The following is a 14,135-nucleotide window of genomic DNA, read 5'->3' as shown; positions in this document are numbered from 1 at the left end:
GTTGTCCTTATTTTCTACATCTTATATAACTTTTCTGCTGACAAATCTCATGGCTCTCACTTAGCTCTAATTGCAGTTCTGCTGTCTCTGAGCCCTGCCTTTTGCAGCTTTCCCAAAACCCTCAGATTGTGGGAATCCTTAAAAACTCAGCCTCGGTGGGATGTGGTGCTGTCAGCAGAGGGCACGGCCACCGCGAGGTGACAGTGACAAAGAAATGACAAGGGCTGAGTGGGAGCTGGAGAAATGCCCGGTGTGGGTTCCTCCACGTGCAAAGCCAATTAACGGCGTTCGCCTTTAATTGCAATCAGTGGGGGCAGCAAAAAGCCCGGCCTGGAGCCGGGCCCGGCATCGCTGGCACTGCGCGCCGGGGTTAACGAGGCGAGAAAGCGGCAGCGGGTTCTGGGAGCAGGGAGCGCTCTCCTGCCTCACCTCCGGGCTGCCGGGCTGCCCTCTAATCCCCGCACAGCGCTGTGATCCTCGCCGATAGCATCGCGGTGTCACCCTGCAAGCCGGGATTGTTCTCTGCGGGGAGCCCTGCGCTGATAGGCTTTAATCCTGTCGAGAGGATTAATGCCCGAGGGAGGCAAGGAGGGGCTGCTGTTGTGCTCAGGCTGGAGCAGATAAGATGTGATGGACATAAATGGCTTTCCTGACACCCTCCTGGGTCCCTGCCCTCGGCACGCACACGGATTTGATGTGTGAGAAAACGGATTAATGCCTTCCCGTGCCTGGATGGTGTCTTTGCAGGGGCAGCACCGAGCACATGCACAGCACAGAGCACATGCTCAGCACCCTCCCTTCCCCTGCTGGCAGCCCCAATCCTCCGGGATAACCTCGGATTAGCCGGATCACAGATGCTCCTGCCCAAAGCTGGGCAGCATTGCAGGCTCTCCCGGCCACCAGCACATCCAGTTTGCCTTCCTGCACCACCCGAATTCTCAATTTAGGGCTCACTGCTGTGGTTTTTGTGTCAGTCCTGAGATTTTTGATCCCTCTGTTGACCCACGTTTGGCACGAAGCCGTTTTCGCTGCTATTTCTGCTTCCCGCCGCCCCCAGCGAGCTGAGAACTGCCTGGATTTTTTTTTTTTTTTGGGTTTTTTTGGGCTGGAAGTGCCTTTTCCCAGATTTCCTTCCCCAAACGGCAGGGCTTGGCTGGGAGCAGCAGCTCAGGCACATGCACTCGGTGCAGCAGAGAAGTTGGCAGCGCTGCCGCTCACGACATCGCTTCCCTCGCCCCGCAGAGCCGTGCCTGAGCACTGGGGGAGCTGCGGGGAGGGGGAGAGGCTCTGCTGCCTCCTGCACGGCTGGGCAGCGACTGAGCTCTGCTGCAGCAGCTCCTGCAGCAGCTCCTGCAGCACACAGGGAGCTCGGAGGGGGCTGGGAGTGGTTCTGCAGCCGCCCCGTGGGAGGGATGCTCAGGGGCTCTGCAAGGGCACGAGCAGCAGAACAGCAGGGAAAGGCTTGAAAGGAGTGGGTTAGGTTGGGGATCAGGGAGGAATTGTTCCCTTGAGGGTGCCCAGAGAGCCTGTGCTGCCCCTGGATCCCTGCCCGTGGGGTGGCTTTAGGGTCCTTGTCACTGATTGTGGGTGGCTGAGCACGCCAGAGACAGAGCAAACTGATGCCTGTTCCTTGTGCTCCATCCCTGGATGTGGCCTGGCAGCTCCCCCTGGCACGTTGGATCTGCTCTGCTTGGCTCTCAGTTCATCCCTCCCGCCCCTCTCACACTCCCTTCCCCAGCCCAGCAGCCCTGGCTGGGCTTTACTGGGAGCAGACTGGGAAGTCGGTGTTGCCTGACCCTGGCAGAGCAGGAGGTCAGGCCACAGTTCCCCAGCGTCAGCAGGGACCTTCTGTGTGTGACATCAAAGGGCTGCTCTTGCTCTGCTTCCCTGCTGGCCTCCCTGGGGCTGCTTCCCTCCTGTGACAGCAGGCAGGGATGGATGGCAGCAGCTGCTTTTCCTCCCCTGTTTTCCATAATCCTGTTTTGCATCCCACTGCTGGACACCTGCAGGGGGTGGAGGTTTGGCTGGGCCCTGCACCATGTGTTTCCTGGAGCCCTTCTCCTCCTTGTCTCTCTCATTTTGGGCTGGTGTCGCAGACATTTTTCCACAGAAATCTTTTCTTTCAGATTTCTGTGTCTTCTGGAAGGCAGAGGCTTCAGAAAGGAAAGTAAACAATTGTTATTAGCTGTTGTGGAATGCAATAAGATTCACTTTGATTAGCTCATTTTCTATGTTTATAACTAAGAGCCAATCACCAGTGCAAGCTAGGAGACTGAGTCCCTAGACACAACTTTGTTTGAGATTCTTTCTATCTATTCTTAGCTTAGCTAGCAGCTCTGCAAACCTCTCTCTATATTCTATTTAGTGTAGTCATAATGTATTATATATAATATCTTAATAAATCAAGCCTTCTGATCAAGAAACAAGATTCACCATCTCTCTGTCACCAGCTGCGACCCACTCAGGCACAGTAATAGGCTGGTTTGTCTCTGCTGGTTCATTTTCCAGCAAAAAGGTGGAGTGGAGGCAGAGCAGAATCTCCCAGGTGGCTTTTGCAGTGCCTCAAGCAGTGTTGGACAGATTTCCATGGGATAGTGTTGGCTCCTTGCTCCCCCAGCCTGACTATTCCCAGTTTGTCCCAGTCACATCCTGGAGCTCCACACCTTGCCCTGAGCACACAAATTCCAGAAAATCGGTGAAGGTGACTTTCCCTGATTCTCCAGGATTTGTTGGGCAGGTACATCCAGCAGGAGCAGCAGCAGGAATTTGTCTGGCACAGCCTTTGCCCATCAACTTGCCTTTTTTTGCAGAGGTTTCCTGGCTGCTCCCAGCTTTGTCCTTGTAGGAAAGGCCAAAACACACCAAAAATGTGAGTTTTTCTTCCTTTCCCAGCTCTGTGCTGGTTCAGTGAGCCAAGGGCACAAAAGAAGAGGGGACAGAGGTGTCCTTGGCAATAAGGACATTTTAGCCTTACTCTTTCTCAGGGGAACTCTGGAGAAAGGAACAAAATTCTGATTTGGGAAGGCTGATGAGGAGACAGCACGGAGACAAGACAGGTGACACTGTGTCCTGTGTCCTGTGACTTGTGTCCTGTGGGGTTTGCTCCCTTCCCTCCATGAATCACCATTTTCCTGTTCAAGTAACAAAAAAGGAGCTCTGATTTCAAGCCCTCAAAGCTCCCTTTTAAGGTTACAGAGTTGAGAGGCCCCACGTCATCCACAATAAAAACCAGGCAACTATTTTAATTTGTGAAAGCAGAAATGGGCTGAAAATGTCACCCAGTGAGAATATTTCTATTTCCTTATGTTCCCTTTTATATTTATAGTGTTCTAATATTCATAAACGTGTCCCAAAATCCCTTGGAGAGGGTTTCCCCCCCTGCCTCTATCTCTGAAATAAATGCTGATTTAAGAGCAGGGTCTGCTGGTTCAGCAGGGATGAATTAATTCAGGGCTTGAGTTGGAGCTGTGGGGTTCCACTCCAGGAGCCATAAAAGCATCAGAGGGGATCCAGAATTCCTTTTTTTTTCCTTCAAGGGCCAAGAACAGAGACTGGAGCAAAAACTTTGGAGCAGGGTGAGCAGAGAAAAACCCATTTCTAGGAGATTTTCCAGCATCTGGCTGTCAGAGGTTGGGGCGCTGTCAGAGCTGCGTGTTGGGAACAGACCCTACATGAGGTTTGGCCAATCTGTGGCCTCTGTGTCACCCCTGGGGGTGCCTCAGGTGCCAAGGCTGTGGGACTGGGGCACGTCCTGGGTGCCAGCTAAGCTTTTAGGGTTCCTTTTGGGGTGCTTTGGGTAGGAGGAGGTGACAAGGATAGCCAGGGCAGTGGGGCAGTTAGCAAAGACATTGTCCCCTGATGTTGCAGGAGGAGCCAGCCCAGCAGGTCCCAGCATTTCCCTGCATGGTGCTGGATTAAAGTTCTGGAATGTTCTGCCCAGGGAGGTGCTGGAGTCCCCATCCCTGGGTGTGTTTAACAAAGCCTGGATGTGGCACTGGGTTTAGCTGAGGTGTTGGAGCTTCATGACCTTGAAGGTCTCTTCCAGCCTGGCCATTCAGTGATTCTGTGAGTTCTGTGGATGTGTGTGCTGTTCCTGGGGAGGGAAGCAGTGCTGGCCCCTCAGGGTCCCTTTGTGGGGCTTTTCTGGCTGCCCTGAAGCTCTGAGCCTGGAGGATTCTCACTTACACATCATTTAATCACCTCAGCTCCTGCCAGCTGCTGTCTGCTCAGATGAGATCCCAGCTGTTTTAATGCCTTGTGAAGGCTGACCTAGAGCAGAGGCCAGACAGAGCTCAAGAATAAAGCAGGGATTTATTAAAAGGCCTCCATGGATCCCCCTTGGGCAGCACAAGAGCCCAGCCTGGGCTGCACCCAAAATGAACCCAAAATGTTCACAAAAATGCACAGCTGGTCATGGGGTCTCTCACTTTTATAAGTTCTGCTCCATTTGCATATTGGGGTTAATTGTCCAATTACACTCCAGCCCATGCAGCCCCACCCTGCTTGTTTTTCTCTCTCCAGCCCACGTTGTTTGTGCCCTTGGGACTGAGATTTGGATCATTTGTCCTTGGTCCCCAGCTAGAGCAGGAATTGTTTTGTCTCCCTGCTCTGTGCACAGGGCTCACCATCCCCTAACATGAAGCCCAGACCCACACACAAAATATGAAAAACAGAAAAGCTAAACCTGAGGCATCAGCTTTGTTCTCCCCCCACCCCATTCCTCGTGCCCATTTTCCTCCCTGAGCTGATCCCTGTCCCAGAGGGGCCCTGTGGGAGCGCGCTGGCCCCACAGCAGGTGCCAGGCAGCACCAGGAGGGACAGATGGGACATGGGAAGAAAGGAAAGCTCTTCTCTGCCCAGCCCAGTGCACAAACGAGCCAAAGGATGTCTGGGGACGTGCTGCTGGAAGAGATGGAGAGCTCCCCACATGTGTGCTGGTCCCTGTGTCACCACAGCCACCGTCCCTCTGCGTCACCAGCCCAGGGTGGCTCTCAGGGGTCACACTGGAAGGAGAAGCAGGACAGGGCCCTTTTCCCTCCCTTTTTTCCTTGTCTCTCCCTTCCTGTCGAGACAGACCCTGCTGCTGGAAGAGCTCCAAGGTCACAGCCAAGGAGTTTGCTTTTCCTGAGCTTGAGTTGATGAGGCCTGAGAGGGCTCTGGCACTTGGCCCAGCAGCCTCTCCAGAGCCAGGTGAGTTTGTTTGGACTCCCTGCAGAAAAATGCAGGCTGGAATTCCAGGCAGATTGCAGAGGAGTCACGCCTTAACCAGCTGTGTGCAGGAGGATTTTATGTCTCTTCTAGGGCTGATAAGGGGGGTTATCATCTTGGTATGGGGATGGTGATGCTGGAGCCTCCCTGGGCATTCCAGAGCTGCTAAGCTAAAAATAGAAAAAGAATGAATAAAAAGAATGAATAACAAAGTTCTGTGTCTCAGCACAGAGTGAGACCCAACTCTGCTGTGAGTAGTCAGTAAATCTAAACATCTACCTGAGACCAATCACAGATTGGTTACATTCCACAACAGCAGATCACCTTTGTTTACACATTGTTGCTGAAGCCACAGCTTTTCAGAAGAGGGAAAAATCCTAAGAAAAGGATTTTCCACCAAAGACGTCTGTGACAGGGCAGGAAGGCTCAGGAACTGCAGAGCACCTGCTGGAACCTCAAAGGACATGGAGCTCTCATGGTGGGAGTGTGGTGAGCAGAGCCACCCATTCCTGTTCTTTTTGTTGTTCTAACCTTCTTTCACTGGCTGAGACTCCACACTGGATTTTGTTAACTCTGCCTTTTAGGCACCCCTGCCTCATTTCATGCCCCACCAATGAGTCCCCTCTTGTGGGAAATGAATTTCTAGCAATTTCTCCAAGTTTGATGTTTGTTTACAAATACATACTATGTAAACATATTATTTTTGTTTACATACTATGTAAACATACACACTTTGTAAACTTACTATTTGTATGTAAACAAATATCAAACTTGGAGAATTTTCCACAAATTCATTTCCCACACCCTCTAAGGATGTGACACCTTCAGATGTGATGCTCCAGAGGGGGTTTGGTGACAAGGGTGGGCTGTGGCTGTGACCAGTAAATCAGATTGTGACACTGGTCTGGGCAAGCCCCTGGGCTTTCCTTTGGAGGCACAGGAGGAAGGGGACTCCCAGCTGACGTTTTATGCTGCTCTCAAAATCACTGAGTGCAAATCAGATCAGTCACAAGTTCCCTTCTGGCCAAATCTCTTGGGAAATCTTTTCTGGGGGGCGAAATCTTCTGGGAAATCACATCTTGGGGCCACATGGCTTTCCTGAGTGGTTTGTAAAGCCCTGGGGGTGGCTCTGAGCTCATTTGGGCGCCTTTGGTGGCACTTGTGCTGTCCTTTGCCATGGGGAAACTTGTGCCAACTGCTCAGAGCTCCCAGCCTCAATCCAGCTTGAAGAGGTGAGCCTGGAGAGCTGGGCAGTTCCCAAACTCCGCAGGGCTGTGGCCTTGGGGAGGGATGGTTGAGGTTTTTTGGTTGCTGCCTGCCAGGAATGTGAGCTGGGAGGGAGAATTTGGGTGTGGGGAGCAGAAACTGCAGCAGCTGATGAAGGATCTGCTCTGCTCACTTCCCTCCTCACTCTGTCAGCTGGGAGATGAAGGGTCTGTCAGCACCACGAGGAGCTGTGAGGGGATTTCACTGATGGCTGCTCCAAAGCCAGCCTGTTCCAAAATGAGGACTGGGAGCTCTGATCTTCCAAAGTTCTGTCCCAGCCTCCTGGGCTGACAGTCCTTCCCACAGGATTTCCCAGGTGCAGCATCCCAGTCTTTTTCTGGGAAGAGTGATGGAAAGGGGGATGAGGAACATGCTCATCCTTTGTCCAGCTGATCCCAGTGGAAAAGGGGATGAGGAACATCCTCATCCTTTGTCCAGCTGATCCCAGTGGAAAAGGGGATGAGGAACATCCTCATCCTGTGTCCAGCTGATCCCAACCTTGTCTGGGAAGTGCTGATGGAAAAGGGGCAATGAGGAACATCCTCATCCTTTGTCCAGCTGATCCCAGTGGAAAAGGGGATGAGGAACATCCTCATCCTGTGTCCAGCTGATCCCAACCTTGTCTGGGAAGTGCTGATGGAAAAGGGGCAATGAGGAACATCCTCATCCTTTGTCCAGCTGATCCCAGTGGAAAAGGGGATGAGGAACATCCTCATCCTGTGTCCAGCTGATCCCAACCTTGTCTGGGAAGTGCTGATGGAAAAGGGGCAATGAGGAACATCCTCATCCTTTGTCCTGCTCATCCTAATGGAAAAGAGGGATGAGGAACATCCTCATCCTGTGTCCAGCTGATCCCAACCTTGTCTGGGAAGGGATGATGGAAAAGGAGGATGAGGAACATTCTCATCCTTTGTGCAGTTGATCCCGGTCTAATCTGGGAAGTGCTGATGGAAAAGGGGATGAGGAACATCGTCATCCTTTGTCCAGCTCAGCAGGGTCCCTCTGGCAGTGTCACACCTGCTTTGTGCACAGCAAAGGTCCTGCCTGGCTTAGCCAGAACTGAGATTTCTCTTGTTGTTCCTTTTTTCCGTGCAAGATCCGCCCTGTTGGTGCTTCCAAGGGTCACATTCCTGGCCGAGGGAAGGTAACAGATCTGTTTTTGTGGATAAAACCACCACGAGCCTGCTCGGGTGCCAAGTGCAATCTGAGCTCTTTGGGTTGCCTGGGCCACAAACATGATGAATAAAACTGTTCCTCTTGGGGAAAAAAAATCTGTGCTTCTGACAAGATTCCTGGGGGAGGCTGCCTCCTGATCCGTGCTGGAAGCGAGGCGCATGATCTGGGAGAGAGCTGCTCACGAGTTGTGCTGGGGAAGTTCTGATCCCAGAGTGGAGCAGATGGAAATTTCTGCAGGAAAGGGCTGAGCTGCTGCCTAGAATCTGATGCTGCCTGCTCTTGAGCTACCAAACTCAATCTGGGAGCTCCTTGCCTGCTTTGGGAAGGGTGGTTTTCATTCCAGCACATCCTGCACACCGGGCCAGCCTGGAAATGGGGGCTCTGGGGAGCTGTGCTGCTCTGCAGGGTTGGGTTTTCCTGGGGGCTGTGCTCTCCACATCCTGCCCATCTCCTGGAATGGCTTTCCCAGGCAATGATCTCATGGTTCTGAGAGCCAGGCTCCCCCCTGGCTGCCCTCACCCTTCCCTCTGAGGCTGTCTGGAGCAGCTGGAAGTGCTCCAGGACGGGCTTGGAGCAGCACCCTGGGGCCGTGGGAGGTGTTGGGCACCAAGGTCCCTTCCGCCCCAAACACTCCTAAAATCCTGGGGGAGCTTGAGTCCTGAAAACTCCTTTTCCAGGAGTGGTTTTGGGGAAAAACCTCCTTTTTCATTAGTGTTTTTTGGGCAAAGAAGACCTTTTTCGGGGGGTGTTTTTGGGGAAGAAAACTACTTTTTCAGGAAGAAAACTCCTTTTTTTCCTGCTGGAAACCAAGTGATAACGGGGTCTGGCAGCTCAGGGAGCAAACAGGGACCTGCAGCTGCCCCCAGGGCTGAGCTCAGAACGCTTCAGGGCTGGAAATCACCACGGCCAGAAGTGAGTGTGTGTCTTCTCCCTGTAATTACCCCTGTAATTACCCCGGCAGCTGCGTGGCCAAAGAAAGGTGAACCCACACACACACAAAGAATCGCCGGGAAATCCCTGTGGCTCCTTCAAATCCACCATTAGCCGGCTCATTAATTTATTTTTTGCTCCTTTCAGCGTGCCCCCCTTGCCCTGGCCCTGCTCGTCCCTCCAGGAGCGGAGCGGGGCCGGGGCCGAGCTTCAATCGCCGCTTTAAAGGGCGCAGCTGCGGCTCCTTCCCGGTGGGCTTCTCCCATTCCGGTCACGTCCCGGCTCGCTCTCCGTGCTCGGAATGCCCCGCTCCTCTCATTAACCAGAGCCACAAAGGCTCCCGGGCCTCCCCGGGGGCACCTTTGCGACAAAAAGGTGACCGTGCCACCCGCGGGGTGTCCTTTGGGGGAGCCGCCAAGGTTCGGGATGCTCGGGCAGGGCTCGCCTTCCTGCCGGTGACATCCACTCGGGGATGTCGTTCCCCTCCACATGTGCTCGGGAGAGGGGGGTGTGACAGCGCGGTGACACTCGGGTGTCCCTAGGAGTGGCCCTTTGGTGCTGGCCCTGCTGCATCCCGCTCCTCCTGGATCCAGCTGTGCCCCTCATGCCACCGCACCTGGCTCAGAGTACACCCCCGTGTCACACCACCCGCTCTCTGCCCCTATTCTCGGCCCTATTTCCGTTCCCCTCTCACTCGTCCCAACCTCGATTTTCCCTCCGCAGCCCCCGCGGGAAGTTCTCGGCAAACCCCGGCCCAGCTGCGACTTTTCCGCGGGGCACAAAGCCACCGACCCCCGCATCTTCCCCTCACCGCGGAGAAGGATGAAAACCCCCCAAAAAGACCCCAAACACCCCCGTGGAAGCTGTGCCGGAGCTCAGGTGCGTTGAGCGAGCGGCTGAGGGTGTTACTCCATCTTCCCTGCGCAAGGCCCGCCCTTGCCTCACCATTGGCTGCGCCCTGCTCCTCGCAGCCTTTTGTACGCGGGGAGATGCAGCTGTCAGCCCTCCCGGCTGCCGATCCCCGCTCGCTCCCGGACTAGGAATGGGCAGCAGCAAGTCGCCTGTTGCCCTCCTGGTGGCCCTGTGGCTCTGCCAGCTGGGCGCGTGGGCAGCGGGGCGCCCCAAGGTGAACCCCAGGATCATCGCGGCTCCCCAAGGTGAGTCCCGGCTGCGCCCTCGGCGTGCGGCTGCTCCCCGGCCGGCTCCTTGCTACCTGCGGCTCGTCCTTTGAGCACTCGGGTTATTTCTATTTCTTTTGTGTCCTCGGGGAGGCTTTTGGCGCTCGTTAGATGCCTGTGGGCTGAGGCTGTTGGCTTTTCATTGGGTTTTTAGACCGTTCTTTCTTTTTTATGTTTTATGTTTTAAAAGCATTTTCCTGTGAGCTGGGGATATTAAAGGCTGTCGAAAAGCGCTTTTTCCCCCCTATCTGCTGGGTATATTAAAGGCTGTCAAAAAGCTCTGACACATTTCCTAACTTGCAGCTCTCCAGAAAGCAGAAGTATATATTTACATAGCTAATGCACTTATTTATCTGCTTGAACTCGCCCTACTCGCTGCAGACGAGTTTGGGGAGTAAATATTTGCCGAGGACCGCTGCTCTCAGGGGAAAAAATTTACAAACGGCACGTAAGGACTTTGTAACCAGATCGGATCTGGGCGAACCCGAACAAAGAAATGTTTTCAAGGCTCCGAGCCTGCTGTGTCGGCGCTGGTTTCATCCCGAGTTTTGGGATGAATCCCCTCCGGGCTGGCTGGAACAAAGACCCCGTTGGCTTTGCCGGGCGGGCTCTGCAGCACAAGGGCTCCTCTGTTGCTCCCCATTCCCTGGCAACTTCCGAGAACGCCCATTTCCCCCGCTTCGTTCCGTGCCATCTGTTCTCCTCCGCTGGCATTTGCGTGCCCTTCCCCGGGCTGGCGGAGCGGGGAGGGGGGTGCTGGCCGTGTGCGCGGCTCGGGGGTGGCCTCTGCTGTCACCTTGTCGCACAAAGGGGAGCGGCACCGGCGCGCAGGGCAGGGGAGGCTGCTCCGCTATGGCGTCACCGGCGCTGGCTGCGGGTGAAGGGGACGGGAGCGGGGACATTCCCCCCGTTCCTACAGCGGTGTGGCTGGACATCGAGGGACAGGGAGGGCCGATCCCCACCTGTGTCCCTGCACAATGCTGTCACCCGTGTCTGGGTGGCACTGAAGGCTGCTAGCACCTGTCACCGAAACCAATCAGGACGTTTCACCTGCTCTCCTTTCCGTGCCTATCTGTGCCTGTAATTATTTCTGAGAACTCAGGAGGGCCCCGGGCTAGAGTGGGACTGCAGTCAGGGAGCGATAGGAGCGAGCCGTGTCCTATTTCGCATCTCCTTGGTGTCACCTCTACCCTCCCGAAGCAGGGCAGTGGGTGAGCGAGGAGGAGGAGGGTGAGGAAATGGGCCGGGGGCTGCTGTGACCACAAACCCCGGCTGAACTTCCCGGTGGCCCGGGCGCACTGAAAGCTCAGCATGTTCGGCGTTCCGGGCTCAGCACGTGGCTGCCGCAGCTGCAGCCCGCTCCGAGCCCGGCCCTCGCCAGCCGAGCGGGGGGGATGGAGCCGCAGGGCTGATTCCCAGCTCGCAGCGCTGACTTTCAGCTCGCAGCGCTGCTTTTTAGCTCGCTGGGCTGATTTCCAGCTCGGCCCCCCGTTCCTGGGGGTGGGGAGCGGCGTTCCGGGCCCGCTGCTGCCTTTGCAGTGGTGCAGGGCTGGCCCTGGGCTCTGCGGGAGCTGCCAGCTCTCCCCTAATTAAATTTGTTCCACGCCACGGCCCCGCACAGGCAGCAGGTGATGCGGCCCAGCAAAGGCACCTCCACGTGTCCCAGCCCCGAGGAGGGCGAGGATGCGGATTTGTGGGGCTGGGCAGAGCCGGGGTCTCTGCAGGAGCGATCCCTCCCTGCCTGCAGCGCAGGAAATCGGGCAAAGCTGCAGCTGCTCCTCCATCCCTCGGCCTCGCTCCCCTCACCAGCACCATGCACAGTGAGTCTGTGACACCAGAAGGCTCAATTCCACCGGTTTGGTGACATCTGGAGCTTCCAAAGGTCCACCAAACCCTGCCCTCCCTGCAGCTCCCGCTGCTTTGGAACTCCCAAAGCAGTTCCCAGTGAGAAATATCTGAGGGGATGTGGGACAAAACACCCCCAGGCTGAGGTGGCACAACCCTGGGCTCACCCCTGCAGACAAAGGAGCACCACGGGCCTGTCCTGGTGCTCGGGGCTCCTGCATTGACAATTCCCAGCACTTTGGACATTTGGAGCTTCCCAGGATCCACCAAACCCTGCCCTCCCTGCAGCTACCGCGGCTTTGGAACTGCCAAAGCAGTTACCAATGAGAAATATCTGAGGGGATGTGGGACAAAACGTCCCCAGGCTGAGGTGGCACAACCCTGGGCTCACCCCTGCAGACAAAGGAGCACTGCGGGCCTGTCCTGCTGCTCGGGGCTCCTGCATTGACAATTCCCAGCACTTTGGACATTTGGAGCTTCCCAGGATCCACCAAACCCTGCCCTCCCTGCAGCTCCTGCGGCTTTGGAACTGCCAAAGCAGTTCCCAGTGAGAAATATCTGAGGGGATGTGGGACAAAACGTCCCCAGGCTGAGCTGGCACAACCCTGGGCTCACCCCTGCAGGCAAAGGAGCACCATGAGCCTGTCCTGCTGCTCAGGGCTCCTGCATTGACAATTCCCAGCACTTTGGACATTTGGGGCTTCCCAGGATCCACCAAACCCTGCCCTCCCTGCAGCTCCCGCTGCTTTGGCCCTCATTTCCCAGTAGGAAATATCTGAGGGGACGTGGGACAAAACACCCCCAGGCTGAGCTGGCACAACCCTGGGCTCACCCCTGCAGACAAAGGAGCACTGCGGGCCTGTCCTGCTGCTCGGGGCTCCTGCATTGACAATTCCCAGCACTTTGAACATTTGGAGCTTCCCAGGATCCACCAAACCCTGCCCTCCCTGCAGCTCCCGCGGCTTTGGAACTGCCAAAGCAGTTCCCAGTGAGAAATATCTGAGGGGTTGTGGGACAAAACATCCCCAGGCTGAACTGGCACAACCCTGGGCTCACCCCTGCAGACAAAGGAGCACCATGGGCCTGTCCTGCTGCTCGGGGCTCCTGCATTGACAATTCCCAGCACTTTGGACATTTGGAGCTTCCCAGGATCCACCAAACCCTGCCCTCCCTGCAGCTCCTGCGGCTTTGGAACTGCCAAAGCAGTTCCCAGTGAGAAATATCTGAGGGGATGTGGGACAAAACGTCCCCAGGCTGAGCTGGCACAACCCTGGGCTCACCCCTGCAGGCAAAGGAGCACCACGGGCCTGTCCTGCTGCTCGGGGCTCCTGCATTGACAATTCCCAGCACTTTGGAGCTCGGTGTTCTGCAGCTCCGTGGCCCCTGCAGCCCGCACAGGTGGCCATGGGCAAGTGGTCCCTGCCGGGCACTGCTGGCTCTGCAGGGTTCCCTCCTGTCACAGAGCAAAGTTCAGCTCCATGTCACTGCTCGAGTCGGTTCTGCTGGCAGGGTCTTTGCCTTGTTCCCTTTGGAGGCTGGCCCGGGAGTGTCCTGCAAAGAGCTCACAGAATGTTCCCATCATCTCTTCCCTCCTCATCCTCCCCTGCCTCCCTGGATTTTCCTCTGCCCTTTGCCAAAGGTGCAGCCGCATCCCACACGGAGCTTTCGCTGCTCGGCGTGTCCCAGGACCGAGGGAGGGTGACAGCCCAGCCCAGCCCAGCCCGGCTGTCTCCTGACCGGAAAGTCACCGAGCATCGCAAAACGCTGAGCGTGGCACGGAGCCTGGGGCGGGCTCGGGCTGCTGCAGCCCGCGGCCTTTGCAGCCAGGCTGGGCCGGAGCTGCTGCCACGCTCAGCAATTCGTCCCTGCTCAGCCACACGTGCAGAGAGAGCGCCGAGGAAAGCTCTTCCCACCGCGGGGTGGGCTGGGCTCCGGCTGTTTAATTATTCCCGGCTCATTAACAGGTGAGCTGCCAGCCGCAGGCAGCAGAGATAAGCAGGTCCCCGAGGGAAAGGCAGGATTATACACTTGACCCTCGGCGGGGTGAGCTGGCTCCAGCCCGCCCCGGGCTGCAGCGGGCTCTTGGATTGGCATTTCTGGGAATCTGCCTGCCTGGAACAGCTCCTGGGCTTTGCTAGGCTTGGCTGCCTCCCTGGCTGCGAGAGCTGTGTCAGCAGGGCCGGCGGGGAGCGCTCCGTGCCCTGGCACGGCACGGCTGGGGCCCCCCAGAACCTTCTGGAAAGAGCTGCACAGGGGCTTGGGATCACGGATGGAGGGGCAGGATGCAGGGAATGCTCCCACTGCCAGAGGGCAGGGCTGGATGGCATTTTGGGAATTCTATTCCAGCCAGGAATTCCTTCCCAGAGAAGCTGTGGCTGCCCCTGCATCCCTGGCAGTGCCCAAAGCCAGGCTTGGAGCACCCTGTATGCTCCTGGCCATAGCAGGGCATGGGATGAGATGATCCTTGAGGTCCTCATCTCCTCCTGTTGCGGCGAACGAGGGATTTCTGGTGCCAGCAGCAGCTTTTCTCCT

General features: G+C 56.2%; 1 protein-coding gene across 1 annotated transcript in view; it reads left to right on the top strand.

The window, feature by feature from the left end:
- Positions 1-9,345: 9,345 nt before the first annotated feature.
- Positions 9,346-14,135, top strand: part of SEMA7A (semaphorin 7A (John Milton Hagen blood group)) — a 32,862-nt gene continuing 28,072 nt past the window's right edge. The window contains exon 1 of the mRNA XM_058033064.1: positions 9,346-9,737. Within this exon, the coding sequence (XP_057889047.1) occupies positions 9,623-9,737 (115 nt within the window). The 5' untranslated portion in view covers positions 9,346-9,622. The remainder of the gene's footprint in view (positions 9,738-14,135) is intronic.

The sequence above is a fragment of the Melospiza georgiana genome, chromosome 13 (genome assembly GCF_028018845.1).
Source record: "Melospiza georgiana isolate bMelGeo1 chromosome 13, bMelGeo1.pri, whole genome shotgun sequence".
Classification (NCBI taxonomy): domain Eukaryota; kingdom Metazoa; phylum Chordata; class Aves; order Passeriformes; family Passerellidae; genus Melospiza; species Melospiza georgiana.
The sequence above is the reverse complement of the archived record's forward strand: the minus strand, read 5'-3'. Positions and strand labels throughout refer to the sequence as shown.